At 40.2% G+C, this 15,695-nt stretch overlaps 1 protein-coding gene across 1 annotated transcript in view; it reads right to left on the minus strand.

The window, feature by feature from the left end:
* rfx6 (regulatory factor X, 6) overlaps positions 1–6,141 on the minus strand; it is a 60,414-nt gene extending 54,273 nt beyond the window's left edge. The window contains exons 1-4 of the mRNA XM_028798912.2: positions 5,440–6,141; positions 5,201–5,324; positions 772–833; positions 395–472 (exon numbers count right to left, since the gene is read on the minus strand). Of these exons, the coding sequence (XP_028654745.2) occupies positions 395–472; positions 772–833; positions 5,201–5,324; positions 5,440–5,870 (695 nt within the window). The 5' untranslated portion in view covers positions 5,871–6,141. The remainder of the gene's footprint in view (positions 1–394; positions 473–771; positions 834–5,200; positions 5,325–5,439) is intronic.
* Positions 6,142–15,695: the final 9,554 nt, after the last annotated feature.

Below are 15,695 nucleotides of genomic sequence, written 5' to 3' on the forward strand. Positions count from 1 at the left end.
TTCACAATGCTAAAGGCTTTTGAATATAAGCAGTTCTTTGTTCTAAAATGGAACTGTCGTTTATGGATTAAAGCTGGTTTAAAGTAATCATTCATTTGAATTTTAAAGAGTTTTGACATTCTTGCCATTAAATTATAATAAAAAGTTTACAGATAAGAGCATCAGGTAGCTATCGCTGAAAGCATATATTAGTGCAGATTTAATTTACAGCATGGAAACAGATTGCTCTTTGTTGAATATACTGGACAGCATCAAATTTATTATTCCTGCCTTTTTACCTCCAAGGCAAATACCATTTGTATTATCAAGCTGTTGACTAATAAAACATGTTACTGATAACACTGATAATAAAACCTACAAGAAATGAAAATGGATGTCCACTCAGTGTTCTTACCTTGTCAAGCCTTTTCCTGAGTACACAGAGTGGTAATACGCACTGCTTTCCTTAATGCCTATCCCATAGTAATGGTATCTGTGAAAAACACCCATAAGCAAAATTGATAAAGATTACTCTATTTTGGTAAAATGCTGAAAACAAATTACAATGTGGGTGAACTTTCTAAATTACTGATTAAAATAATTTTATATTACAAATGCTGGCAAATGTAGAAAGCTGTGTATGTAATGTGAGCTCTCTAAAATATGCCAGGAGTTTAACATATTTTAAATTAAAATTTAGTTTGTATTATAAACCTAAGTATCTATCAAAAAAAAGAAAAATGTCTATGTCAGCATACTTCCCAGTTTACAACACTGCACAGCACATCTTACTTTGAATGACCTCTTGTTCCAAGCCTTCTTGTTGTGAGAAGTGGAAACTTCTGGCGAATAGTCTAAAAGAAAAAGTGGAATTGGATTAATCTGCTTACTGCTCCAGTTTTTAAGCACAGATCTTAAAGTACAGAGTATTAAAAATATTCTTTATATAAACCATTTTACTGCAATAGACTTGCATCCTATTTAGGGTTGCTTCTTCCTTTGTATCCAGTACAGCCATGCCCTCCCTGACCCTGAACTTCAAGAGTGGGTTGCGTAATCAATCGATGGATACATTATTTCATCCAGTCCTGGACAGAATGCTGGTCTTCTGTAGGGCACACTCTGACATACGCATGCACACACATATTCTTAGTCATGTGACTTTAATTTGGTATTTTTCCATCAACATAACAACAAATAATTGGATAAAAACAGAGTTCATAAACAAATTCTACTCAGAAAAAGTCCATGGAGGAAAGAGATGAGAGAAAATACAGACACCCATTGGGCCCACCATTCCAATTAACAGACACATAAGCAGTTATCCATCAGTCTGTCCATCTATATACTGTATATGTATAGAATGACCTTTGCAAGTTTAATTCATCTATACAGCCACCTGTATTCTAATCCTAATTTTTTCTATTGTCTGGCTTTGTGATGAAGGATACTCTCCAAACAGTTTTCTACATTGTGCTGGAAATAGGCATTGTCTGATAGCCATTCCATCATAAACACTGTCATCCATACATTCATATTTACTTAGACTGAGCTGGTTCAAATTTACCAATCAAACCAGCAGCTTATCTTTGGATTATGAGAATATACCTCCAAAAATTTATTAAGAGTACTTTCACCCCAAATGGAAACCAACCTGTTGTCTGAGCAGTGCAAGGCAGCATGGCTACTTCATATGGTACCAGACAAACCTTAGAATATGATGAATAAAATGTTACTCATCAGTGATGGAATAAGCTTTAGTTAGCTGTAGACTTAAATCAATTATTAAATAAAACTATTATTTCTGATTAACATTAAATATACCTGTTTCCACTGAAACTTGCTAAGATAAAATGAAAAATAACATTATTAGCAGTTTCCTCATTAACTAAAATTTTATGTCCATAGAATACATGTCCTTTGTTACTTTGAATTAAGGCTTTGAAAGTACTTGATCAACAAATCATTCATTTTAGAATTCATTTATTTTTCCAATATATGGTTACAGGATGTTAGAGTTTATGCCAGTTGCACTAAACACATCATTGAAAGGATCTCTAGATAAGACACCTCTCTATTGCAGTACACACACATATAGACATACCCATACTCACAATTTACACTATAACCATTCCAAATTTGGATTATGTCTTTATCCATGGTGACTTACAAGATCAGGTTATGTTACAACGCTTCGTGGCTATTTTTACAGTTGGAGAACAAGCATGTTAAAGTTCCTTGCTTATGGGCCACTTAGTGCGGCACCAGTAAGAACCAAACCAGCAACCTTGGAGTTTAAAGCCTTTTACCAAGGCCACTACATCATACTGCCTGTACCTTCATTTTATTCATTTACAGTATGTACGTATTTACAATGTGGAAGGAAGGCACAAAGACAAAATCAGACATTCAGGCTATAAAAGGGTTGGGATACAAACCTAGACATTTGGGGTTGTGAGGCAGCATGACAAACTAGTAACAGGTAATAAATAAGACCAGTAATTAAAATGTAAAAAACAAAATGACATGTGCTCAAAAATGGTAAATAATCTTAAAAGTTTTTTAAGAGTTCATCTATATTTAATTTATCAACTACATATTTTTTCTGTCACACTTTTTGATTGAAATGGTAATAAATATCTAATAAACATCTGCAGATTTGTTGGTATATATGATACAATTAACAATATTCTTACAAATAAGAAGTATGAGGCACAAAATTAAATTACTTATAAACATTTTTCTTATTACAGAAAACAGCTTCATTCATCCATCCATCCATCCATTTTCCAACCCGCTGAATCCTAACACAGGGTCACGGGGGTCTGCTGGAGCCAATCCCAGCCAACACATGGCACAAGGCAGGAACCAATCCCGAGCAGTGCGCCATCCCACCGCAGGACACACATACACACCAGGGACAATTTAGAATCGCCAATGCACCTAACCTGCATGTCGTTGGACTGTGGGAGGAAACCAGAGCACCTGGAGGAAACCCATGCAGACACAGGGAGAACATGCAAACTCCACGCAGGGAGGACCCGGGAAGCGAACCTGGGTCTCCTTACTGCGAGGCAGCAGCGCTACTACTGCGCCACTGTGCCGCCCGAAAACAGCTTTATTGTGAAATTTTACTTGCACTAAATAAATGGATTACTTATGGTAATTAGCAAGCTCTTTGAACTAATATTTGTAAGTGGCAAATTCCACCTCTTTATGTGTGTCTTTATTTTATTAACAATGTACAGTAACTACTGTTATAATAGCATAAACCATATTTGCAACGCCTGAATATACTTAGTTACTCATGTACTGGACAGGCAGGTACAGAAAATGGATGGATGAATGGATTGACAGATGTTTTTATTAAGTGCAAATAAAAATGAAATGGCAAACAAGTTTAATATGTGCAAATAACAGTGAAATGGAAAACAAGTACTTCTACAATTAAAACTGTATACACAGAAGACACATATGCTTAGGTGTAAAAATTAGACATATTCTACAGAAGTAAAAACGGAAAAATAATTTCCTTTCAAACATGAATAATGTGTTATATACTGTATATGTTATTGCTATCACTGAGGCAAATATGCATATATCCATAACAGCATTTATGTGGTACAAAATAAAAAGAAAATATCTTAACATATGGATTCAAAGTCATACCATCAACCTTATACAGCAAATTGACTGATATTGACTGATAATAGCCTGGTTTTCCAGGGACAGTTAATTTTTGGTATTCATTAATTGCCATTATCATTTGATGCTTTTAAGCTTTTAATGAAATTATTTTTATAGAACAATATAAAAATATAGAAAAATATGGTTTTATATTATTATTAAATATTTCTGTATTATATTTGTATTTTTGGTATAGGTAAAAATGTGGTTTAATTAGGCCAGATTAAGTCTTATTGGAAATAGTACATAACATGCAGGGCTCGTAAGGTGGCAGTGCACTATTGAACTTAATTTACAAAATTTATTTATTTTAATATTAACAGAAACTTAAACTAACTAAATTTGTGATATGTAAAATGTATATAATCTGCTTTTCTGAAGTGTTAATTATGTATTGATTAATTGGAAATACACAGTTTAAACACACACAACATTGCCCAGCCCAATATATATGTATTTATATATATCATTTTAATTAGATATTTCATTAACTGTTTTCTATTTGCACATATATACTACTACTACTATTATAATATTCTACTTTCTGCACAATAATATGAATAAATACAATCAAAAACTATACATATTTAAGCCAAAATCGCACTTTCATTTTTTAGGTAGAAAGACGGTTACATTTCTGGACGTATGTTATACAGCATTATGTAACAAAATGTTCATTGTTATTGTTTTTAGAATAAGAACATATGCTTATACATTTTTATCGAATGTTTTAACGTTGTTCAATTGCAATAAAGGGTTTTTAAATACTGTTTCCTCTATATGTTTATCTCATACAGTATGTAAATATTGTACATATACATGTAAAGAATTATGTGAAGTCGGGCAGCACTGTGGCACAGCGGGGTAGCGGCGTTGTCTCGTAACTCGGATTTCAGCCTGTTCACTGTCTTAGGTTAAATCATTATGTGTCCGCAGCTGTTTAATTCTGGGTCGCAATTGCTTTCCTATTATATCCTGAAGACGTTAACGCAAAGTGGAACTCCGAACTTATTCTTAGTACCATACTATGTCATAGCGCCCGGCCAGTGCTGGATGGTAAAGGTATTGAGAGCTCCACGACCCTGAAGTGTAAACTGTCAGCTCAGAAACTGAATTAATCAATGGAAGCACTCAATGGAAAAAAGATGAACTCATAATGACCGTCTTAATAGATATTATTGAATCGTAGCGTTATATTAGTACTAAAACGTTGGACAGTTTTGATCTTTCACTGACTTTTCCTTCTGCTTTCACTAATAAATTCGGGCAAATTAGAACTTTAGATAACTTAAATCACAATTTTGCTTATTAAATAATCCCAACACGTGCAGTTTTTTGACTCTCGATCAGTCAGTCACGCGTGAATCAGGTTGAATTGTTGTTGTCATTCTCTACACCAATACGTAGTGTCTTCCACAACAGCTGAAAGCTGGCAGAAATGTTTACAGATTATCTACTCTGCTGAAGAGGCCCTTTTTTAAAATATGCCTCTGGTGGATAACACGCGTACCCTCCCCCTACCCGTCTGTGTTACCTTGCCGAAGGTTGCAGCGCACGCAGGTTCCAACTTTTCCTTTCTGCAAAAATCCAGATAGTGTGCGTAAAGAATACAACGCGGCAAGCAGACCCCTTCACATACAATGTAATTTTCTTCCAACCTATAGTAAACATGAAATAATGCAGTTAAGAGCTTTAGGCGCATTGAGTTTTTTTTCTGTAAATAAAATGGAAATGCGGTCATGCTGTAGAAATTGTTCTGTTAAGATACTTTACCATAGAAGAGTTAGCTGAGTTTGCTTCTTCTTGTCTTTTATAATTTGAGTTGTACTCTTCCTTAGCACATGCGACTTGTCAATTAAGTCCCTCTTGCTGTCGTCGCCCCCTGCATCATCTTCATCTGAAGAAATGACTTCTTTTTCAGGTTCTGTGGAACGAGCCGCAAAAGAAAACGGAGAAGTTAAACACTGGGGATGCCAGTCCCCAGGTGACTCCTGTCGGGCGGACTTTTTGCTGTCTAGCTCACCAGCCTTGAGCCTTGGCTCGCTCTCTTCCTGATCGCTAAGTGCGGCGTCGCGCTCGCTATTGTCCCCAAGAAGCGACAGGTACGAATCTTCCTGAACGCCGGATGAGGTTTTCCGAGAAGCCTGCAGGTGAGTAAAAGCCTCATCTGGACCCGCTGTGACAGACATCTGTTTCAGAGGCATGTCTCCCCTGGAGCTGTCTTCAGCCAGGTATACCCACAACGCGTTTTTAAAAAATCGGTGCAAAGTAACTAAACAAAACTTTTTTTCTGTATATTTATTATGGGCAATTTAAAACGAAACCATACTATTATAAAATAAATAAATGAATAAATCACATCCTGAGCGCCGTAACAAAATATAATGCGAGTATCAAATCGGTTCCTTTTAATTCATCTTGTTATTAGTGAGCCCGGATGATGTGGACACCGTAGAAAATAATTTCTTCTGTTGTACCCGCATTTCCATTCTTTGCCCTCATCTGCATTATTGTTTACATTCGCATTTAAAGAAAGTCTGGAGAGACGCCTTTTTTGTGCCTTGAAATAACATTGATATCAAAATAAGAGTTAATTGTAAAAACTGCTACTATCCAGTGGACAGGGAAGCTTTTACTATGAAAAAATATTGCCGTCGGTGTGATAATTAAACCCGAAGTCACGTCACTGTGATGAATTAGATTTATTTATCATCTTCGCAAAACAGGGGAAAGCGTATCTAGAACGTTAATCATTAACTTTAAGAGACAATCATTTCTGGTGCCGCCTTTCCACTTTGTTCATTATTGAATGTTTCTTATCCTCAACAAACCTGTTGATAAGGACTCTGATGAGTTGAAAAAAAAATCAATAAACTTAAGACTGCCCAGTTCTGTTAGCTCATATTTGAACTGCGATTACATATGTAAGGTAAAAATGGCTAAATATGTCTTTTTGTTTATTGTAATTCGTAATTATTGTATAAAAGTAAATATTGCCTATGGTGTTATGAGTCTGATTTTCAAGGGCCAGCATTTCAGCCCAGGACTCTGGAGCATTGTGGCTGCAGTGTTGACAAGGGTGTCAACCCACCAGTATTTAAAGTTTACAAAATGACATACAAAACCTTTCCTTACAACCCACAATAAAATTCACCATAATAAATTACAGAATTGCAACCATTTGTAATACCTTTTTAAAATAATATTTTCAGTGCATTAAATGAAATTCCTGGCAAAAAACATTATTTATTTCTATACACGTTTTCATACAAAATACTTGTAAACATGTCAAAGAAGTATAAGGAAAACTAATTAAATTTATATAAGATTAATAATGAATAAATATTATATAAAAGATAAATTATGCACACTTATATAAAAAGATAAAAATATAAAATATAGCCTTTTTTTATGTATAAATGACAGTCTGATCATAGGGACGATGGCCAGGGTGGACAGAAAAAAAAAATCTGCAAGGGTTCCAGGCCAAAAGACTACCCATCCATCCATCCATCCATTGTCTCCCGCTTATCCGAGGTCGGGTCGCGGGGGCAGCAGCTTGAGCAGAGATGCCCAGACTTCCCTCTCCCCGGCCACTTCTTCTAGCTCTTCCGGGAGAATCCCAAGGCGTTCCCAGGCCAGTCGAGAGACATAGTCCCTCCAGCGTGTCCTGGGTCTTCCCCGGGGCCTCCTCCCGGTTGGACGTGCCCGGAACACCTCACCAGGGAGGCGTCCAGGAGGCATCCTGATCAGATGCCCGAGCCACCTCATCTGACTCCTCTCGATGCGGAGGAGCAGTGGCTCTACTCTGAGCCCCTCCCGGATGACTGAGCTTCTCACCCTATCTTTAAGGGAAAGCCCAGACACCCTGCGGAGGAAACTCATTTCAGCCGCTTGTATTCGCGATCTCGTTCTTTCGGTCACTACCCATAGCTCATGACCATAGGTGAGGGTAGGAACATAGATCGACTGGTAAATTGAGAGCTTCGCCTTGCGGCTCAGCTCCTTTTTCACCACGACAGACCGATGCAACGCCCGCATTACTGCGGATGCCGCACCGATCCGCCTGTCGATCTCACGCTCCATTCTTCCCTCACTCGTGAACAAGACCCCGAGATACTTGAACTCCTCCACTTGGGGCAGGATCTCGCTACCAACCCTGAGAGGGCACTCCACCCTTTTCCGGTTGAGGACCATGGTCTCGGATTTGGAGGTGCTGATTCTCATCCCAGCCGCTTCACACTCGGCTGCGAACCGATCCAGAGAGAGCTGAAGATCATGGCCTGATGAAGCAAACAGGACAACATCATCTGCAAAAAGCAGTGACCCAATCCTGAGCCCACCAAACCGGACCCCCTCAACACCCTGGCTGCGCCTAGAAATTCTGTCCATAAAAGTTATGAACAGAATCGGTGACAAAGGGCAGCCCTGGCGGAGTCCAACTCTCACTGGAAACGGGTTCGACTTACTGCCGGCAATGCGGACCAAGCTCTGGCACTGATCGTACAGGGACTGAACAGCCCTTATCAGGGGGGCCGGTACCCCATACTCTCGGAGTACCCCCCACAGGATTCCCCGAGGGACACGGTCGAATGCCTTTTCTAAGTCCACAAAACACATGTAGACTGGTTGGGCAAACTCCCATGCACCCTCCAGGACCCTGCTAAGGGTATAGAGCTGGTCCACTGTTCCGCGACCAGGACGAAAACCACACTGTTCCTCCTGAATCCGAGGCTCGACTATCCGACGGACCCTCCTCTCCAGGACCCCTGAATAGACTTTTCCAGGGAGGCTGAGGAGTGTGATCCCTCTGTAGTTGGAAAACACCCTCCGATCCCCCTTCTTAAAGAGGGGGACCACCACCCCGGTCTGCCAATCCAGAGGCACTGTCCCTGATGTCCATGCAATGTTGCAGAGGCATGTCAGCCAAGACAGTCCTACAACATCCAGAGCCTTGAGGAACTCCGGGCGTATCTCATCCACCCCCGGGGCCCTGCCACCAAGGAGTTTTTTGACCACCTCGGTGACCTCAGTCCCAGAGATGGGGGAGCCCACCTCTGAGTCCCCAGGCTCTGCTTCCTCATTGGAAGGCATGTTAATGGGATTGAGGAGGTCTTCGAAGTATTCCCCCCCACCGACCCACAACGTCCCGAGTCGAGGTCAGCAGCGCACCATCCCCACCATATACAGTGTTGACACTGCACTGCTTCCCCTTCCTGAGACACCGGATGGTGGACCAGAATCTCCTCGAAGCCGTCCGAAAGTCATTCTCCATGGCCTCCCCAAACTCCTCCCACGCCCGAGTTTTTGCCTCAGCAACCACCAAAGCCACATTCCGCTTGGCCTGCCGGTACCTATCAGCTGCCTCCGGGGTCCCACAGGACAAAAGGGTCCTGTAGGACTCCTTCTTCAGCTTGACGGCATCCTTCACCACCGGTGTCCACCAGCGGGTTCGGGGATTGCCGCCACGACAGGCACCGACCACCTTACGGCGACAGCTCCGGTCAGCTGCCTCAACAATAGAGGCACGGAACATGGCCCATTCGGACTCAATGTCCCCCACCTCCCTCGGGATGTGGTCGAAGTTCTGCCGGAGGTGGGAGTTGAAGCTGACAGGGGGCTCTGCCAGACGTTCCCAGCAGACCCTCACAACACGTTTGGGCCTACCACGCCTGACCGGCATCCTCCCCCCACCATCGAAGCCAACTCACCACCAGGTGGTGATCAGTTGACAGCTCCGCCCCTCTCTTCACCCGAGTGTCCAAGACATGTGGCCGCAAGTCCGACGACACGACCACAAAGTCGATCATCGAACTGAGGCCTAGGGTGTCCTGGTGCCAAGTGCACATATGAACACCCCTATGCTTGAACATGGTGTTCGTTATGGACAATCCGTGACGAGCACAGAAGTCCAATAACAAAACACCGCTCGGGTTCAGATCAGGGGGGCCATTCCTCCCAATCACGCCCTTCCAGGTCTCACTGTCATTGCCCACGTGAGCATTGAAGTCTCCCAGCAGAACGAGGGAGTCCCCAGAAGGTATGCCCTCTAGCACCCCCTCCAGGGACTCCAAAAAGGGTGGGTACTCCGAACTGCTGTTCGGTGCATATGCACAAACAACAGTTAGGACCCGTCCCCCCCAACCGAAGGCGAAGGGAGGCTACCCTCTCGTTCACCGGGGTAAACCCCAATGTACAGGCTCCAAGTTGGGGGGCAATAAGTATACCCACACCTGCTCGGCGCCTCTCACCGGGGGCAACTCCAGAGTGGTAGAGAGTCCAGCCCCTCTCAAGGAGATTGGTTCCAGAGTCCAAGCTGTACGTCGAGGTGAGCCCGACTATATCTAGCCGGAACCTCTCAACTTCGCGCACTAGCTCAGGCTCCTTCCCCTTCAGAGAGGTGACATTCCACGTCCCAAGAGCCAGTTTCTGTAGCCGAGGATCGGACCGCCAAGGTCCCCGCCTTCGGCCACCACCCAACTCACACTGAACCCGACCCTCCTTGGCCCCTCCCATAGGTGGTGAGCCCATGGGAAGGGGGACCCACGTTGCCTCTTCGGGCTGTGCCCGGCCGAGCCCCATGGGTGCAGGCCCGGCCACCAGGCGCTCGCCATCGAGCCCCACCTCCAGGCCTGGCTCCAGAGTGGGGCCCTGGTGACCCGCGTCCGGGCAAGGGAAAACGCCGTCCAAAATGGTTTTTCTTCATAGGAGGTTTTGTTTAACCCGCTCTTTGTCTCATCCCTCACCTAGGAACAGTTTGCCTTGGGTGGCCCTACCAGGGGCATAAAGCCCCGGACAACAGAGCTCCTAGGATCATTGGGGACACGCAAACCCCTCCACCACGATAAGGTGACGGTTAAAGGAGGGGGACTACCCAGCCACCTAACATAATTATTTTGAAGTAGTTCTTTGTGTGTTTTTTTTTTAGGCTTTGTCTGAGATGATTCGATGCAGTGGTCTCGTGATAAGTTGGGGTATCCGCATTCATTCAGACATCACAGGTGGTGAAAGATATAGAAGTGTTTTTTATATGTAAACTATAAGAAGCACATTCCAACATAATTTTCAGAAATCTTTTTAATCCAATTCACAATCACAATATGTCAGGGAATATATCAGCATTATGAGGTACAAGGCTGGAGCCACCCCAGAACGATTGCTGGCCGACCTATGGCAAATTTGGAGCTACCAAATCACCAAACCTGGAGGAAAAGCTTTGAAGACATTGGGGGGAATATGCAAACACCTCTCAGAGATCAACTGGGCATTAGATTCAAACCCAGTATCCCATGTTTGCAAAGCAGCAAAGATATTTATTACAATTAGGCAATTTTTATAATGAATTAAAGGCTATGTCACATTAAATGACTTCTCAAGCGATTTTCAGTCATAGCTTTCATTTACATAATCATAGCCATTTGGAGGCAGTTGGCGGCAGGCTCCCATAATATGACATACCAAACAACTGAGTCCAACTTTTCGGAGATCGACTAGGATAAGATTAAACAGACTTTCTTATTAGTCAGAGGGGTAGACTGTTTTCACATGAGAGCTGACAACTAAATGGACCAATGAATGCTCATCTGGAAATATAATGTATGAAATATAGCAACGATGAGTAAGGAACACATTTCTCCGATATCTTGTACTTTACATACCATAACAGAATGAAAAAACGAAGTAAAGGGTAGCGATTGCTGTTGAATTAACTGCAAACACTTCATAAAGTACCACTCCATCAGGCAATACGCTATTGGCCATCAGAAAAAGGCGCAAGAACAACTGTGTTGGAAGATCAATGCTTGATCGATAAATTTGACACAGGCTGTGATTACCAATCGTGTAATCTAACATGGTACAGTGAAGAGACAAGTGACAGTGACTGGCAAATCTGACATGCCCCACAACAAAAAGTCATGTAATGTGAAACTGATTTTAGTCTCACTGTTTATTCAACTGAAAATTAAGCAACATTTTAAGCAATAAAACCCTGCCATCCAAAGGTGATGATATACTGTAGGCTTCAGCCCAGCCTTAATTGATCTAAGTGCATATGGTGTATTTATACAATAAAAATGAATTTAAAACATGACTTTTAATGACATTTAATAAGTAAGGAGGAGTCCAGTTAAACATATCAATCTTTGAATTAATTTAGACATGTTTGAATAGGACAGTTTTTAATTTTTTTTTATATACTGCTCTGATTTTATCCACCTTCTGCTTTTCTCTCTATACATTTATATTAATTTTCATTGATAACAATTATTTTCATCTTCTAACATGGATATTCATAGAGTACACAGTTTTGTAGCTTTATTTTGCAGATTCAAAATTCATAGGCAGCTTGCCAGACTCAATGGAAGTAAAGACATTACTGTTGATGTAGCGCCTTGTATGCTTTTTTTTTCTACCATGCCATTGCTAGGTGGTGTGTTGTCAAACTGTGAGACAAATCATAGACCTTACACACAAAGGGAAAAGATACAAAGAAAAGAAGCCAGTTTGAATGAAGAAAATGGAAATCATGGATATTGATTGTATTCCCATTGGCCTTATGATTAACCACTTCAATATTTAGTTACATTTTACTATATTATGGTGAAGACACACTGGCTTAATCATAATGGGAGGTTTTGGACTATAGCACCACAACCTATCTCTTCACTTGATAATGCTTCGTTTACTTTGTCAAAGTGAAAATGAATCTACATTACCCAGTTTAATTTTGTTTTTAATTGACTGCTAAAAAGCAACTAAGTTTTTTGCCGCAAAGGGACAAACCTTTGATGATCTAATTTAATTTTTTGGTCACTATTTGTAATAGGTAGGAAGATTTTTGAATCTTTGGCATTTCCTTAAATTATCACCACTGAACTTATTACTTTTTTAAAAAGCTGCCATTAGCTTCATAACTTCTTTTGGAATTATTATGCAGTATATGGCAAAGTTAATAATGATAGATTTTACGTCCTTGCAAAGGAAACTAAAGGTTCTTTTATACCTTCTACTGATCTCTGCCCTTTTTATACCCTTTTCCTGATTTGTGTATTTCTACAGTTTAACTAAAGAGAATTGTTTGAGAACCTTCTTGATCTTTATGGCTCTTTGAAATAGGTGACCCACTGATACCTAACAAACACAAGCATAAGCCTGTAGTCGTAAGATTAGTTGATAGTAGATAGTGATTCATTTGATCTCTAAATAAATACACCTACTACATATCACAGACAATGGCTATGCAGGCAATTCATCTAACTTAACACAACTATTGAAAATAGGTTGATTGCCTATGTAAGTTTATATTCCAGTTTTTCCTTACCTTTGTAATGACACATACAGTATCCCCAGCTTTTATTACACACTTCCTACTGTAACACTCGTTGCTGAAGGGTGCTGTCTTGGTGTCTCTTTCCCTGACTTTAAAGTGTTAAAATGACACTGACACACTTAAAGTAAGTGGTCTAATCTAAACTAAAATACAAGAATGTGTCAAATAAAGAGCCTAAAGTCTGAAAATAAAAAGAAAGAAAAACCTAACTGCTTCAATGACACTACACTGAATAGATGTTGCCTTAGCTGTGAGCCTGGGTGTTTTCCTCTTCTTTGCATCTCCTAATATACTGTGTCCTCCATAAGACACATTTTTCCTTGATTTTTCCCACTGCTCTGCAGTTTAAAATTACAAATCAAACAATTCAGACACGATTAAATCACACATTGCAGAATTTAAGGGTATTTGAATACATTTCAGCCACAAATTATAACATTTTTTCTACATGGTCCTCCATGTCAGGGCACCTTAATGTCTGAGACAATTGGTATCACTTGTGTTTGTGATTGCTCAGGTGTGTTTCATTGCTTCATTAGAGCAAACATAAGATACCTAGGCTTTCTTCTACACTTTGGAGTCTGTAGTTGCTATTGTTCAACATGAGCACAAGATCTGTGCCAGTGAAAGTTAAAGAAGCCATTGTCAGGCTGAAAAACAAGAATAAAACCATTAGAGACTAAGGTAAAAATTGATGAAATATCATTAAGAAGAAAGAAGTCACTGGTGAGCTCAGTGATTGCAAAGGGACTGGTAGGCCAAGAAGACCTCCACTGTGTAGGACAGAAGAATCCTCACTATGGTGTAGAAAAAGTCCCAAATGCCTGTCCAACAGATCAGAAACTGTGTCCAGGAGCAGACCTGTCGATGTGTCAGAGACGACTATCCACAGAAGACTTTATGAAGAGAAATACAGAGGCCATATTGCAAGCAAGTTGCAAACCACTAGTACGCCACAAAAACATGATGGCCAGATTACATTTTGCGAAAAAATTACTTAAAAGACCCTGAAGAATTCTGGAAAAAAGGTCTTGTGAGAAAAACATGAACCTGTATCAGAGTGATATCAAGAGCAAAGTGTGGAGATGAAAAGGAACTTCCTAAGATCCAAAGCATACCACCTCATCTGTTAAGCGTGTGCGGGAGAGTGCTATAGCATAGGCATGTATTGCTGCCACAGGTACTGGCACAGTTATTTTCATTGATGATGGAACTGCTGACTGCAGGTGCACAACAAATTTTGAGATGTACAGAAACATCTTATCTGTTCAAGTTCCAGTAAATGCCTCCAAACTTATTGGATGGTGCTTCATCCTACAATAAGATAATGAGCCTAAACATACTGCTAAGGCAACACGGGAGTTTTTCAATGCAAAATTAATGAATGGCCAAGCCAGTCACCAGATTTAAATCCAAGTGAGTGTGCCTTCCATATGCTGAAGATTGCTACATTAAAGGCTTTGCAGTCCATCATCAAAGAAGATACTCAGCTCTTGATGATGCCTATGAATCACAGACTTCAAGCAGTTTGTGAATGCAAAGGATATGCAACAAAGTACCAAATATCACTGCTGCAATAAACCTACCATTGCCATGTCCCAAACATTATGGTGCCCTGTAAAGAGAGGTAGGTTGGGAGCATGAACTGAAATAGCACGTTGCCGCACCCACCACATGACAGACTGCCTCACAACTTAGGACCCAAGTGCAGCCATGCAACACGTGACACATCACCAGCACACTAGTTTCAATGGAATGGAACATTATGGAGGGCACTGTATACCCTTAATAAAAATATGGCGTGAGAACTTAACCCAGTTAACCATCATCGGGATTTACTGGGATTCAAATAATCATAAATATAAAGTGTCCTATGATTTCCATCTTAATTATTTTCACGCATAAAGTCTCATCTACATTTAGGAAGTGAATCCTGAAATCCTGAGAGTTTGTATAAAAATTCTGCAAACAGAAACATGACTGTTGTTTTTATTTTGGCAACTGTGCATTATTGGGTGAACTGTTTTTACATTAGATAGATAGATAGATAGATAGATAGATAGATAGATAGATAGATAGATAGATAGATAGATAGATAGATAGATAGATAGATAGATAGATAGATAGATAGATGTAAGTAAATAGTAAAGACACATTCAAAACTTAAAAAATTACATTGATAAGCAAGTGAAAAACAGGATAGTCAAATATGAACAAGCAATAATCTGGTAGTAATTGGTCTCAACAATCCTTTGTTTTTATGGAGCACAGCTGCCTTATTTCAAAATTCATCAGATTTCCAGAAAATTTTCTAATGGCTGAGCTTAGATGCAAAATACATTTGAAAATACAATCTAGTTAGTAGCAGACTTTGATACATTGTTGTGTAAACCTGTTATGATTTTTTTTTCACATACTATATGTGTCTGCACTATTTTCAAAAATGAGTTTCATGTCCACCTAGGGAAACCAGATAAATGTAGGAAATAGTGTATGGATATGATAATTGATTTTTTGATGTTAATCAATCAATTAATTATCAGTTTTTCCCTTGGCAATGCCAGTAATTTATTAAATAATTTGATTAGGCTCCTACTTTATTTTCCGTACCTTTTCTTGTAGTAGGGGTTTCTGTTAGACTTATATCACGGTAACTGAAGTGCACTCATTTTAAGAAACAATAGTGATGCAATTAATT

Source organism: Erpetoichthys calabaricus, chromosome 3 (assembly GCF_900747795.2).
Source record: "Erpetoichthys calabaricus chromosome 3, fErpCal1.3, whole genome shotgun sequence".
In the NCBI taxonomy this organism is placed as follows: domain Eukaryota; kingdom Metazoa; phylum Chordata; class Cladistia; order Polypteriformes; family Polypteridae; genus Erpetoichthys; species Erpetoichthys calabaricus.